This window comes from Mus caroli, chromosome 6, assembly GCF_900094665.2.
Source record: "Mus caroli chromosome 6, CAROLI_EIJ_v1.1, whole genome shotgun sequence".
Taxonomy (NCBI): Eukaryota; Metazoa; Chordata; class Mammalia; order Rodentia; family Muridae; genus Mus; species Mus caroli.
The window spans coordinates 60,233,609-60,249,453 of NC_034575.1; the positions used below are offsets into that span (position 1 = coordinate 60,233,609).

At 38.3% G+C, this 15,845-nt stretch overlaps 1 protein-coding gene and 1 pseudogene across 3 annotated transcripts in view; both read left to right on the forward strand.

Annotated features, from left to right (window-relative positions):
* Prdm5 (PR/SET domain 5) overlaps nucleotides 1-15,845 on the forward strand; it is a 159,520-nt gene that overhangs the window by 100,791 nt on the left and 42,884 nt on the right. For all 3 annotated transcript variants that reach the window (XM_021165000.1, XM_021164998.1, XM_021164996.2), the window contains 3 exons: nucleotides 2,995-3,088; nucleotides 5,464-5,624; nucleotides 8,068-8,161. In XM_021165000.1, the coding sequence (XP_021020659.1) occupies nucleotides 2,995-3,088; nucleotides 5,464-5,624; nucleotides 8,068-8,161 (349 nt within the window). The remainder of the gene's footprint in view (nucleotides 1-2,994; nucleotides 3,089-5,463; nucleotides 5,625-8,067; nucleotides 8,162-15,845) is intronic.
* Nucleotides 3,884-5,284, forward strand: LOC110296442 (annotated as a pseudogene).

Genomic DNA, 15,845 nt, shown 5'->3' on the forward strand with positions numbered 1-15,845 from the left:
GTCTGATATAGATTTAATGTTCTTGTATGGTATATGTCCCAAAGGTAAAATGCCATCTGCAGTAAGTACTGTTATTAAGGGGCGATGCAGACAATTGAAAGTCAAAGTTAGAAATTTTAGCTGTAAATGGCCTTGATGAAAATTTTATTCTGTTACAATTAAATTAATATTTGATGTATGTGGCTAGACTTATACAAATTTTGTATTTTACTGGATATAGTCCTACCCAACTGAGGAATTTTTGAGAATTCTAAACGGATAGTGTAGATAGTATAGCACGTCTTACATCTTTTCTACATCTGTAATGAAAGATTGGATTTGGTCCATAAAAATGTGTCTAAAAAGATAATTCATGCTATTTATTCAGGACAACTTCATCTATTACATTAGCAGATGTTGATGACATCAGTGCCTTGGCAGCTGGAGAAAGAATATCATGTAGCTCAAGGATCAATTATTAAATCGGTGAAAATTTTAATGGCATAATCCCTTTTTAGAAGCTTCCATCTGATACTTGCAAAGAATATCATGAACACAAACTCTCTATCTACAAGATGTGAACACTCATTTCTTATATGACTTGGCATCTTCCTGTCAAGTCAGCACAAGGACTCACTGCTGGTGTTTATAACAACACAGATGGCATGTTGGGATCTTATTTGGTAAAAGTATTTACCTGCCTGGTTATGTCCTACTACTACAAGCCAATCTAGGATTATTTTTGTCTGAGATACTGAAAAAAAATTATAAATGATTGAATATAGGCTTTTTGGAAAACTAAAGAAATTATCTGGTCAAATTTGTAAGGTCTTAAACAAAGTAGCTCTTGTAGTATAATAAAAGTCTATTCCGTGAGTAAAGTTCAAATAACAAAGAAAGAGCCAAGAAAGCAAACATGCTGTCCAGTTCTCCCAATTTCCTATGAAACCTCTCCTGAGCAGATTGTTTTTAGACTAGCTTACCAGATTCTGTTGTGTGTGAGTAAATGTATATGGCAAAGTGGTTTTCTATACACAGTGTGACACTCTAAAACTTATAAAAGACTTTCCTTCTTAAATAAACAAATGATGTAAATGTAATTATAATCTCTAGTATGCTTTAATTAACCCATTTTCTATCTTTTTTATAATTATTCATGAGTTTTCTTTTGTATTCATTTCGTTCTTAAACCTTTCATATGTATTTTGTAAAGGAAGTCCGTCAGACCAGGGGTATGCACATTTACAGTATCAGGAGTGTGCCAAAATGCCACCCAGAAAGTTTATTTTCCTGGACACAGTATGCTATCTTGCCTTCCTCTTCCTTCTCTAACTAACACTGAATAATACATATTTTCTTTTTGTGGGACAGTCTCATGGGTAAGAGATTAAAGACAAATTCTTTGAATTTGTCATTAATTAGATATTAATGCCATATGCAGCAATGATACCTTATAATATTCATTCAGTATCCTATAATCCAGGTTTCAATTGTTTTACTAATTATGGTGTCTTTAAAAGTGACTCGAACCCCATGTGTTAAACCCAAACTTGTTCTCCCTTGACTTGCCATATCACTGGTCTGCAGGCCATGATTGCTTCTTTGCTAGCTTACACTATAGATGCAAGCCGATGCACAAGACCAGGTTTTTTTTTTTTTTTTTTTTTTCCCTGTGGGACACCAGTTGTCCTAGTACTTCTTTTCTCCAAGAAAGCCTCTGCAGCCTCTAACCTCTTACCTGGTTTATTTCTACAGCTTCTCAAATCAACACAGTCTTAGACAGTCTTAGACTCACTTGCCAAAAACCGTATCTCAGAATAATTGACAACACTTAAGGCCATCCTGGACTTCATGATTATGTCTTCTCCTTTGCTTCTCCCATGCTTCTCCCATGCCTGTATCTTCATCTTCCCACTTCTCTGTTCATTTATATCTTTCCAACCACATGGGCTGAAGCATAGCTGTCTTATCATGGTTAGGTGCGATTGCTGCCAAGTTGAAGCAGAGCAGCTATTAGCACACATAAGTGATCCTTTCCTTCTTAAATAAAGGAGAGTAAAGTAAACAAATGAATGTAACTGCAGTTATAACTCTAGTATGCTTTAATTAACCCATTTCTATCCTTTTATAATTATTCAAGAGTTTTCTTTCTGTTCTTAAATCTTTCAGGTATATTTTATAAAGGAAATTGGTCAGAGTAGGGGTACACATTCTCTTAGTCGAGGCCTTCAGTGGGTTCTCTGAGAGTGCCCTGAACTTAGAACTTCCACAAATAAAATATGAAAACCTAAAATAAAAGCTTAAATCTTGCCATCCACAGGATAGAATAAGAGTTTATTCACAGTTTCTTTTCCAAAGTGGCTTCAATTTGTATGTGGTCATTTCAGAGTATGTCTGATTGTCGTGTACCATAGACATTAATAACACCCACATCTTTGGGAAGTCTTCATTTTTTTCATCTTAAAATGGTGACAGTAATAGCATTTTAATCAAGATCTTGTCTCTTGGAATTCATCAGTCACTCTATGGAGCATGGCACTTGATATAAATCAAGTGTTTAGCAAATGCTACCTCAGGCTAACCATATGAATCCATACTCTGTTGTAATTTAAGTGCAAAGTAGCCCTGAAGATTCAGATCACTTTCAGCGCCTCAGTGAAGTTTTAGGGAAAGGTAGAGAGCCTGCCACTTTGAACTGTTTCCCTTGCCTGAAAGGAATTTGATCAAGCCTGGCAGGAACTATGGAGGGTTAAGTATTTTAGACAAACTATGCACCATGTTGGTGTACAAAGTAGATCTGGAGAAGTCTCCATGGTGTTTAGTTTAGCAATTTGATATAGTAAATTTCTAATGAATCCAAGGATTTAAGAGAACAGGTATTTTCCCTGTGAATGATTGCAGTTATGCTCCTTCTCCTCAGTAGCAGGGAATTATGGGAAGAAGCAGTGTGCCATCTGCTTTCTGCAGTGATGAGCTCAGTCCCCCCCTTTCTCACTCAGTATCTTCCTTCTGCAGACTCACTCCGAGGAGAGACCTTTCCAGTGTGATGAATGTAAAGCCTTGTTCCGCACTCCGTTTTCTCTGCAAAGACACCTGTTAATCCACAACAGTAAGTCACAGTCAAAGACAGCTGAGGACAGAGAGAGTTATTGCCAGTGTGTTCTTAGGTGTTTAAGAACAGACATCTCAGAAGTGCATGGTGAATTGTTAGATAATCTGTTTAAAACATAAAGAAGATAGATTGGCTTGTTTTCCTACAGTACCATTAAGCAGTTTATGAGATATATTTTACATCTTCTCTTTCCAGGATTTGTAATTAGTGTATTAAAAGATACCCTATGTTCAGTATACTTTGAACATTGTTTTGAAACATCACCTTCCATTCACTTTTAACTATGATGATTAAGGGAACATGTCTACCTCTGTAAAACATGGCTCTATCTCCCAGGTCAGAGTTTTATTAGCCCAAAGGTTTAACAGTAGCAGTGGGTCAGAATGCACATCTAATTCCACATCTTTTTAAAGAGAAATTGAAAATATTAAGTCTGACAGGAGAATAGCTATTCAAGTAGTGGATCCCATATTGCCTCCAGGTGTCTAATCGGCAGGCAACATTCCTATTTCATGTAAAATGTTTGATTCTCTGCTTATTTGGGGAGGTAAACTTTTTATTATGTTACAAACAGACATCTACCTTTTGAGAAATTGTAAATGGAAAGCCCCTGCTGCCATTTGAATATTACATTCCAAATCCCAGGCATTGTGACGGTTGAATGTACAGGGTGGTGGCTTAGAAGAGAGCTTCTCTGTTCAACTAGGTTTCTAATATGAAAAATGTAAGATTTTAATGTTTATACATGTTGGTGGTGATCCTGAGAAAGGGAGCTGCTTCCTGTATGAAAAGATGGAGTTTGTTCCCAGTGCAGGTCAGTCACTGCAGCTCTGGAAAGTGTTCGGCCTAACTTTCCACCTCCTTATAAAGAACAACTTGGTAATTAAAGAGTGAAATTTGTACCACAAGGGGGACTTATTATATTAGACAGCTTAAGACATGGATGAATTTTAGAGTAGGCATTTATACAGGTGATCTTCATTTATCCTTTTAAGCCTTATGTGGCTTACTTCGTCAAGCTCAGAAAATTTTTTCTTGGGAAAAATACAATTTTATTTCACATGATAGCAAGGAATTTGTAACATCAGGGATCTGATACTTCCAATGTCAGCTACTTGGTTCTCAGCAGCTGAAAGTAAGGACTGAAGTGGCTTATAGGCTGTGTTGTATGCTCTGTGGCTAAAATGATGCTGAGCAGCACTAGAAGCTTTCTGAAGCTATAGTGTTGTATCTAGCCAGAAAAGTCAACCTCCAAAATTTAAGGACTAGGTAAGCAACGTAAGGTGCAGACAGGCATAAATGAAGACCCATGGGTGAACTTAGCAGGGAAACCAGATTGGCTAAAGCACAGAGAGCAAAGAACTAGGTCTTGTTTCATACTGTATTAACATTACAGCTAGTTAAACTTCAAGACATGAAGGCTATTATTACAAACACACATCTTTTCCATGGAGTGAAATGTCAGCAATTTGTTGGCTTCTTTCCTTTTACAATGATAAACCAAGGCAGGTCTTTGGCTAGCTTCTAAGTATTAAGGTTGAAAAGTTCTGATGAAGTTAAGACAGAATGTGATAGAAGCAACATCAGAATTAGGAAATTCTGGTCTTTGCCCAATCTACTTGAGAGAATGATGACCACTCTCAGCAGCCAGACTAGTCAACATTCCAGAAAATGTCAACATCATTCTGAAGGGGCGCATAGTCCTTGTGAAGGGCCCCAGAGGATCTCGGTGGAGGGACTTCAGTCACATGAATGTGGTGCTGAGTCTTCTTGGAAAGAAAAAGAAAAGGCTCCAGGTTGACAAATGGTGGGGTAACAGAAAGGAACTGGCCACTGTCAGATCCAACTGCTGTCATGTTCAGAACATGATCAAGGGTGTTACACTGGGCTTCTGTTACAAGACAAGGTCTGTGTATGCTCCCTTCCCCATAAACATCGTTATTCAGGAGAATGGGTCTTTGGTTGAATCCGAAATTTCTTGGGTAAGAAATACATCTGCAGGGTTCGGATGAGGACAGATGTTGCTTATTCTGTCTCTCAAGCCCAGAAGGATGAATTAATCCTTGAAGGAAATGATAGTGAACTTGTTTCAAATTCAACAGCTCTTATTCTGCAAGCCATAACAGTTCAAAAAAGAGCATATCAGAAAGTTTTGTGTCTGAGAAGGGAACCGTGCAGCAGGCTGACAAGTGAGGAAGCCTCAGTTTCCTAGCTCAAGAAACAAGATCCTGATCACAAGTAAAATGTGGGATCTTTGAGGACAATAAAGGACTTATATATTGAAAAAAAAAAGAATTAGGAAATTCTGGTATTTTAGGACAACAAAACATGAAATCCAGTGGTGTGACTTGACTGTTGACTTGTATTCTAAGGTGAGAGGACTTTCAAGTGTCACCACTGTGACGCCACATTTAAAAGGAAGGATACGTTAAACGTTCACGTCCAGGTGGTCCATGAAAGACACAAGAAGTACCGATGTGAGCTGTGCAATAAGGCCTTTGTCACACCTTCAGTGCTTAGGAGTCATAAGAAGGTAAGTGGGGACTTCAGCCAGACAGACTGCATTGTGGGCTTATATACTGACTATCATGTGACAATTTGTATTAATTTATGACATGCTTTACGGACAATGAAAAATATAGGTCATACTGACTATCCAAGAAATGGCTTTTTTCTCTGTTTTTTAGAATAGATGTTTTTCCCATGAAATGAAATGTCAACATTACCTGTATAGTTTGTGTATACCTTAGCTTTACTGATAGGTAGACTTGGGAAATACTCAGTAAGACTGTCGATTTTCAAAAATTTTCACTTAATAGGGATGGTTTCTTGTGAGTATGAGTAGCACCTCAGGTAGGTTGTTTTTATAGAACCAATTCAAGAATTTACAGAAAGTCCAGGGCACAGAGGAGTCCCTGCTGTAGAGCTGGGCTTTGACAGATAATGATTCAGTTTACATGAAATAGTTTCATTTGTGATCTCGAAATTATCTTTTTCTATTGTGCTTGTTATATCATGCATCAAGCAAATTGAGTTTACTTTTGTATTTCATAAATAAATTTACAGTATTACAATAAGTGCATTTTAAATCTCTTTAAAATGGCAAAGCTGTTTTATGATAGACAGTTAAAGATTCCAAAGTGGTGAAAGCAAGTGGGACCTAAAACCTGTTCATGTCACTGTGGACAGGAAAAAGGAAGGTAAAATACAGGAAGAGCCTGAGCAAGATACATTCCTAAGGACAAACCCCCTAGTGTCACTCTTGAGCAAGGTCCCACCTCCTACCTTTCCCCACTAATAAGGCCATCAGATTTGAATCCATCACTGGATTGTGTCAAAGGATTCAGGATCTGACTGTCTGGAAGTGCCACACATACATCCAATGAGGTCTTTATCACTAATTCCCTAGGCAACTCTTTCCCCATAGCAGTTTCCCTTCCCTCTTCTCCTCTCAGTCCCTCCCAGCCACCTCTGCCTCCCTACCCACTCCTCTGTTTCCCTTCAGAAAAGGGCAGACCTCTCAGGAACTTTAACCTAAAGTGGCAGCATATCAAGTTACTGTAAGACTAGGCACCTCCCCCATATTAAGGCTGGATGAGGCAGCCCAGCAAAGGTCCCCAAGACAGGTACAAGTGTCAGAAACAGCCCTCCTAAGCACCCACCCCCTTCCTTTGTTAGGAGTCCCTCAAGACATCAAGCTATGTAACCATAATGGAGAAGACCTAGATCAGAGCTAGGCAAGTTCCCTGATGGATCAGTCTCTGTGAGCCACTGTGAGTTGACTTGTTTATTCTGTGGGTTTTCTTGTGGTTTCTGTTCCTATGGTCCCTCCTCTGCTTCTCCTGCAGCATTCACTGAGTTCCTAAGAAACTCTTAAAACAACTAATCGATGGCCATAATCAGCTAGTATCAGACACCACCTCCTTTTTATTAATTTTGGTGTTATTATTGGAAAAACATTCCCAAAGCAACCTTATAAAGAATATGGAGAAACTTGAAGAAACTTTTTCCTGCTGGTCCCTGCAACAGTGCTCAGTCCCCAACTTTCCTCTTAGTTCTAAGTTTCAGTATCCCTCATACTTCACAGCTTGCTTGACTCCTCATTCACTGGAATGATGGATTTGGTTTTGGTTTTTCTGTTTTGTTTTGTTTATGTTGGTGGAAAAATTAGTCTCCTGTTGAGTCTCTGAGGCCTTAACCTACTCTGTCTACCCCACCGTCTAGAGTTGTCAGCAGTTTTATTTTGCAATTTCATTAGTTTGTTTATTTAGTGGCTATAGAACCCAGAGCCTCCCGAGTGGTAGGCAAGCATCTTAGCACTGGGGTGTATTCCCAGTCCTAGTCACTGATGTCATTAAAGTGCATTTTACTGGTGTTCTTTCTCTTTTTCTGGTATGATTATTTTATGCCTGCAAAATAAATATGTGGAGGGCAGAAATTCTCTTTCCAATTGAATGTTGAATTAACACCTGCTGGATTTCAAAGTCAAACTAGATGTATATGCTTCCTGTTTTGTAGTAAAATCTATTCTGACAAGCACTGCATAGGTAACAGATGACTTTCTTGAGATTAATTCTGCCCTTTAGAGGGAAATATGCACAAAGAATTTGGAAAACGATTCAAAGGAAATGTCTCTTGGCAACAGTCAAGGGCAGCTCTGGCCCCATTTTGATTATGTGGTTTTGCTCCATGCACTGGTTTTATATAACTTAATCATGTTTAGTCAGACAAGGACTACATAAAGGCTTAAGCAGTAGACGGCAGAATTATTTTCAAATTAACACTAATGCATGCTTCTAAGCAATCTTTGAACCCATGGGATTATCCATGATAAATTGTTTAAAGTCACATTATGACATTAAATCATTTTAATGAAACATAATCCTGGAAAATACAGATTCACTGTTGTCAGAGGTAGTTTATCATCTTTACCAAAGCCTTTGTATTTATCATGAACCATTTTTATTCCTGTTTAGACACACACAGGAGAAAAGGAGAAAGTCTGCCCATATTGTGGCCAGAAATTTGCCAGCAGTGGGACCCTGAGAGTTCACATCCGGAGCCACACAGGTATGAAGAATGACCTGGGGTGAAAGACTGGAAGTCACTGTTAGGACAGAGAGCACTCCTGTCCAAAGAGTTTCCAAACCAGTGAGCCTTCTTAGGAGGATTGTCAAAGCCAGTTCTTTACATAAGAAGACTTTCAGTTGCACAATTTACTCCAAAACGGAATAAAATACTTGGGTGTAGAGACTTTACTTTTCATTTGAAATATGAGTGTGATATGCAGGATTTGGCTGGACAGAGCAGGTACTAACTGCCTCACTTCTCATGGAGACAGAGGCGTCCTTTCCACCCACCTGTAGCTTACACCAAAGCTGCCTTTCTTAATTTCATGCCTGCCCTTCTGATCACTTCTGTCATGTTTTACTTCCTCTAGTATGAGGAGACTGCGATACCTACTGATTCTTAGGGGCCTACACTCTTCTCTCTTACTTTTCCAATGCAATTTCTTCAATGAAAGAGAATGTGACCACTGGACCATGGTGAATAGCTAAATATTCTTGAGAGAAACTTGACTGCAGTTTCTCAATTGAGTAAACAAAATGATTTTTGTTTATTGCTTTCAAAATAATTTTACACTCGTGTGAATTATCTTCCCACTAAGCAAAATGCATTTAATTGAATTTTGTAGCTGAAGCTTTCTGCTCAAAGGTCATCGAATGGATTAAAGACTGTCTAGAGTAGTCACTACTTTGTGGATGAAGAAATACTAGTTTGAGTAGATGAAAGAATTGACACTGTGACTTTAGGAATACATGGAGGACATTAGAGCATAATTTGAAAATTTTGTGGACAAAGCTAAAAGACTTACATCTAATTTAGAACCTTAGAATAGTTGCTCACAACTTGTAAGTGACACACATAACCAGTAACAAACCAAGCACGGTGTGTAAACACTATGGATGCCTGAAAGCTATCTAGAGAAAGCAAGACTTTTAGGACAAAGGTCAAGGTGGATCAAACAATTAGAAGATGGCAAAAAGCTAAGAGAAGCCAAAGGGAAAGAGCAGAAGAGAGTGACTGGGGGACAGGTGTCATAATGCAAAGTGCCTGCAGCTGTCTGCACTCTGCTCACTGGCCTCTGACAGCAAGGCATAGGCAGCTCTAGTGGGGAGCATGGATGTTCTTGGCCATCTCTCTCTACTGTGTCACTGGGGCCATGTGGAGTTGGGTTTGCTGATGGCAGCAATGAAAACAACTGTCTTCTCTGTGCCAGTCATCCTTAGACATTGCTGTGCCACTTTGAGAAAATTGTTCTAGCTTTATGTCTGCATAGATGTATCCCTGTGTTATTTGTAGATAGAAGGAGAGCAGGACGTTTGTAGAGAAACTGAGTTATGTTTGCATATCAGAGTAATATACCTACAGTAAATGATCTCAAAGTCATGCTGTGGGACTGAATCAAGCTTGGTGCCATGTGTTTAAAAGTAGAGACTTGGGCTGGCGAGATGGCTCAGTGGGTAAGAGCACTGACTGCTCTTCTGAAGGTCCTGAGTTCAAATCCCAGCAACCACATGGTGGCTCACAACCACCCATAATGAGATCTGACGCCCTCTTCTGGTGTGTCTGAAGACAGCTACAGTGTACTTGTATATAATAATAAATAAATCTAAAAAAAAAAAAAAAAGTAGAGACTTATATAGTTCAGAAGACATTAAGGCATAGGTTCCAGCACAGAAAATATAGACCTTGAATATTCATTATGACTCCACCCTTGTGAACTTCATGCACTTTCATCTGACTTTACTTGTAGGAAGAATGAACAGCAGAGAAGCATAAATGACTAATGTTACTCATTACTTTGAATGTTTGAGGTATTATCTTGAAATTAAAGATTTTTACATAATAAAGTATCAAATATGTCATGCTTGTCCTATTGTCTAATATAATTCAATACAGATAATATGTAGTATAAATATATAAAATTATTTATAAATACAAATTTATATTTATGTAATATATTACATATAAATATATAAGAAAATATGTTTACATATAAATATATATAATATATATTATAAGTATATATAAATATGTATAGTATACATTATATGTAAATAAATATATATAGTGAATATGTACAAATTAGTAAATATATAAATAAAAAATAAATATTTCTTATTTATAAATAAACATGTTTATATAAAGAGATATTTAAATATATAGTGAAAGAATATTCTAAAATTTCCAGTTATTCCACATTGATGCAGTTTACCATATATCTGACTCTGGGCCAAATTGAGGCATAGTGAGCCAATGCATTTGTGTAGATAGACTTTTCTTTTTAGACACACTCAGGGCAAGGAAAAGGAGTAGAGTAAGTGTGTATTTGTACAAATAATTGTATAACTGCTTATTTGTGTGGTTCTTTTCTTATCACCATGTTTTTCTGTTTAAACTCAGACCCCTTTCAGAGTCCCAGTTTCCAACCTTGCTTTGTCTACTTTGAAAGACAAGTCTCTTCAGAGATAACCTCCTGCAGAGTGGCTGGTGCAGTGTGGCAGAGCTGAGGATGTCTGGCTGCTGGCTGGTTGCTGCAGCAGCAATCTTGAGATGGGTTTCTCTTCCATGTGTGAATAAACAGGGTTTTGTCTCATCCTCAGAAGATGAGCATCCGCTCACCCCCAAGGGCTAACACCAGGCTCACTGACTTCTGTGGCTACTTTGTGCTCAGTCAGAGGAGCAGCTGAGCTCCTACTGTTTGTGGTTTTGCTATATGACTTTTTTCTTTGACTTCATTTTTATTTCGCTCTGTGAAATGGTATGAGCTCACTCCTCCCTTTTTTATGTTGTTTTGCAATTTCTGGTTGCCTTTGAGCTTGCCAGCTGCCAAGAGTTCCATGTTGTTTATGGGCTGTTCAGTGAAACAACAGTACCCCAAGGGACATGGAACCTGATCACAGTGGGCACTCACACAGTTCTGTGGGTGTGGTGCTTGGCTAGGCACACACTGGGCACATACTGCTGCCTCAATACCTTATGCTTGACAGTTCTGGAGGGCCCCAGGGAGCTCTTCTTTCTCTACAGCTGTTGACTTCATTAGCAATGTAAGCAATGTGCCTTATTAGAAAATGTAAAAATATTCATTTTGCTGAAAAATGCCATAGGAAGTTCATTCCAGGTTGGCATGCTTTTATAGAAAGTAACTATGTTTTCCAACCACAAGCCATCAGTGAAAATGAAGACGTTGTCTGACTTGACTGTCTGGTTTCTGAGGAGACAGCTACATTTTCATATCTGTTTCTTCACTCATCCTGTGATGTGTAGTTGGAGTTACAGAATATGCAGCAATCCTCCAGAGTATTTTAATAATCTTGATCAAATAATTTGGGATATTATTTGCTACTAGACTGAAAACCAAGAAGCAGACTTTGAGGAATGGATTGCTGTTGTGTGCAACCTTCAGTGACCCTTTTCTGTTCTATCACTTTAAGATCCATCAGTCTGTGATGTGTTTGGCATGAACCTTTCACGCATGAAGGATTCTGTAACAAGATGCACAGGTCATACCGGAACCATCTTTTTGAGGCCTGCAGATCTCCACATTTGTTAATGCCACCCAGAGCTCATCGGCATACCCATTCAGAAGTCTCCCTTTCTTGCCTGTTTCCCTTCTGAATTTTTGTAAGAAATATTGCTTGCTACACTGTCATTTCTGCCTCCTTTCTTTCCTTGTGTATTAAAAAATATTCTCCAAATAGCCATTTTCAATGCACACTCTTTGTGGTCAGTCCTTTTGCTTTATATAAGCAAAATGTTCCATGACAAAAGCTGGAAGCTCAGGTCTACCAAACAGGGGCTTTCTGAGACTACTATCATGTGCATTGCTAGAGCTCCCCCATCCAATTCCCATATTAAAAAGATGATACTCAATGGTTAGGTTTAGGTTTAATACAATCAGTCATTTTGTATTCCAGGAAACATATTCCCAAGTGGAAACAGCATTTATCTCTAGTGTATATAGCTGTGGTGAATGTAGTGGCTTGTGTAGAGTTTGAGAACGTTGCTCTATCTATAGCACTAGATCAGCAGTTTCCCCATAGTAACATTGCACCATTCATGTAAATGTCAACATGGTCCAAAGGAAGATTATGCAGTAGCTTTAGAAAGAGAGTCTTCCTGACCTCCTATGAAATGGTCTTAGAGATCCCTGGGAATGGACACGCCCCCAGTTTGACCTTTTGGAAACAGTGGCTCTTCCTGACATGGAAGCCTGTGCCACACGTTTCTGAGGGATGTTGATGTTAGGCTTTTTATTTATCCCACTCGCCATCCTTCTGTTTACCCAGGAGTTCAGACTGTCATTTAAGACATTGTGGGCTGCCATTTTGGGGGGCCCACTCTGGACCTAACAGTTACCATAAGCATTGTCTTGAATATTCTATTGCCATACTGGCACCAAAATTAAGATTCCTTTCCCAAAGTCAAATGAGTTTTATTCATCGAATATTAGGTTGAATGATATCTTACTTCTTATATTATCATTTTATTTAGTATCTGTTTATAGCAGTTTACAAGAATTTTCTAAAAATAAAGAATTTTCAAGCTCATATAATTTCTTCCAATTTTATCAAAATCTGAAATTTGTCATATATTAGGATTCTCCATAAACATCTTTGTTGAATGCTGATAAAAAATTAGTTTGATATCATACTTAAATAATTAAAATTTCTCTGTGTTAACTTTAACAAAATGCATTTTAAATGGCTATATTCCTGATTAAGACTTTTAAACAAATGTTGAGACAATTCAGTTTAAAAACTGTGCTTTGAATCCTGAATTGTGGGTGCTGACTCTTCTCTGACATTAAATCATGGAAACCTCCAAAATACTTTTAAAATGTAGTTTGTTTAAGTCTGTAGGTTTTTGCCACCTTAAAATCACGTCTAACGGATATCTCATTCAAGTATGCTTGAGGACACTCCTTGACAAAGTGAAAGAAAACAAAAACACACCAAACCTTAGGACTAGTTATTGAGTAAAGAGAAGGACCTTCTTTGTTCAGAGATATGACAAGAGTTAGGAGGAAGCACTGAGCTTTCTGTTCTAATCCAGTCCCTCTCCTGTACCCACGTCCTTTGCTTTCCCCTTCGTTATCATCCCCATTGCTTTATCCTGTAGTTGGTGGGAAACGGACTCTAGAACAATGACGGAGCACATGGTTGAAGATCCAGCTCGCCAGTATCCACAGGTTTCGGCTAACTATACCCAACCTTACTGTGACTGACTCTGGCTGGGACTGCTTAGTTTAAAGATTTTTCTTTTATGCTTTTGTTTTTCTTATTACAAGAATGGTAGAGAATCTTGATACTCACAGGTGTTCCATTTACTGTTAATCCTGAACTTAGCATATATTCTACTTGGTGATATTTTCTTCTTAATATATCAGTTGTTTGAGAATAGTGATCTTAACTGGAAATGTGCAGGTCTGCATTCTGTCACCTGTGGCTAAACAACTCCCTGTATGAAAAGCCTTTCCCAGTTAAATCAGATATAATATCTGGTTCATACCCAGAGTGTGGGTCATCGACGTAGGAGACCTCAAGTTCAATTTAATTTCTCGTCTGTAGCCCTTTAACAAGCTGCCATTCCCCTAAATCGTTATCTCCACTGAAACACTGGGCAATAGGCCCAGTAGTATGATGTTGTCTTAAGAACAGCTGCGGAAGCGTGTGAAAGTTGTTGTGTAGCACATCATGGTCAGGCAGTGTGATGGTGATGTTTGTTGTTTGGTATTTCTGCAGGCCTTTACTCATAGGAGCTCCGACCTTATGGTGCTCTCTCGGCCCCTCCATTCCCACCTCATCTTCCTTATTTAGCCATTCGTGGTCACTGAAGATACAGAGAATGTGTAGGCTACAGACTGGGTTTGCTGTCAAATGGGTGTTGGCCTGGGATGGTTGAAGGGGCACACTCACTGTAAGTGAAGGCGAGCATTTAGCTCTGCATTTAGTGGGCAGCTCTGTAATTTATCATCCAGTTTCCTATGAGGGGACCATAGAGATGATACCCTGCAGGTCAGCAGGAATGATGGAGCCCTTTCTCCAGTGAGTTTCTTGCTTCTCAGGGTCAGTGAAAACTGAAGCCCATTCAGCAAGGGAATCCACAGACTGACATAAATTCCATTAGTTCATAAATTAGAAAAGAGATTTAGGAGTTTCTTTTGGTTTTTAAAGCTTTAGGCCAGGAGGTTAATTATGTGCCTAGAGTTAACTTTCTGTGTTACTAGAGAGCGGCTGTGTTGTACATTCTGGCTCTGGCTGTGTGCACACTGTTATTTGAGTGTGGTAATAAATCACTGTCTTCGGAAGAACTTTTTTTTTCTTTCAGTAAATACCTGTGATCAGCTTAGAATTAAAGGATTGTTGTATTGTTGTTGGATTATGCCTGGTGTCCTGACACTGTTTTTCTTTCTTCCTTAATACCTTTCTAAAGAAATTAATTCATGTGTTTAAAATGTTTGCTCAAATATTATAAAACCAGTAGCTATGTATAGTTATAAATGATACAAGGGAATAATGAACAAATTATAAACACATGAAACTTAAGCTTGTCTTTTATGTCTTTGTAGGTAGTAAATGACCTTATCTGCTGAGAAGGATTTTATTCAGCTTTGGTTTCCTAAGTGATTCTTTATTGACTCGGGCCCAGTCAGAGGTTGACTCCATTTTTACTTTCATTAATAATGTCTTTATCTATATCATCACTTAAAAACTTTTAAAGACCCTAATTTTTAAAAAATGTATTTATGTATGTGTGTGTCTGTGTGTGTGTGTGTGTGTGTGTGTGTGTGTGTGTGTGTATCGGTCTGTGTCTGTATCTGAGCGTATGTCCATGTGTGGTCAAGAATACATGTCTGTACATTCACAGAGGTCATAAGAGAGTTCTAAGATCCTCTGAGATGGAGTTAGAGGATCCACAAAGTGTCAGCTTATTATTTGGTCACTGGGAAGTGAACTCTAGTTGTCATGATTATGTGATAAGTGCTCTCAAGCACTGAGATGACTCTCCAACCCTAAGACACTAACTTTTAAGGTCTACTATTAGCCCTTAAGTCAAGATTTACCACAGGCTAGAAAAAAAGAGACCCAGTGAGATTAATGGAGTGACCTTTGTTTAGTATATAGTGTTATGAATTACCACCAAGTAAGTTAGTAATAGTTACAGATACTCAATTAGGTGGATCAACTACAGTATTCTACCAATCATGTAAGTTTTATTTCCATCACCTCTTCCTCTTTTTCCTTTCCTTTCTTTATGCAGAGACCCTGAAAACTGGCAGTATCTTAGGCCACAATGTTTGATCAGCACTGTCACAGAGCTTCATCTATTTTTATATCACTAGATAATATCAGGGCTGGAGAGATTCAGGCTCACAACCAGAATATAAGATAATATCAGTACTATGCCTGTATTTCACTTAATTTGCTGACATCACTTTTGGTTTGGATGAAAATGGTTGACCTAGAGTTTCAGGGGTGCTGTAAGTGTACATCCCCGCTGAACTACACACCCCAGTGCTCTCTTCTCATGGCTTACAGTGAGGCTGATTTCTTTAATGCTTTCTCTGCCATTCTTACAATCATCCCTCAAGAACCATTCCCCATATTGTTTCCTGCAGTTCCTGTACTCTGTTTCAGGGATCAAGGAGGTGTTATACAGATTTTTTTTTTTTTTTTATTTTTTTTTT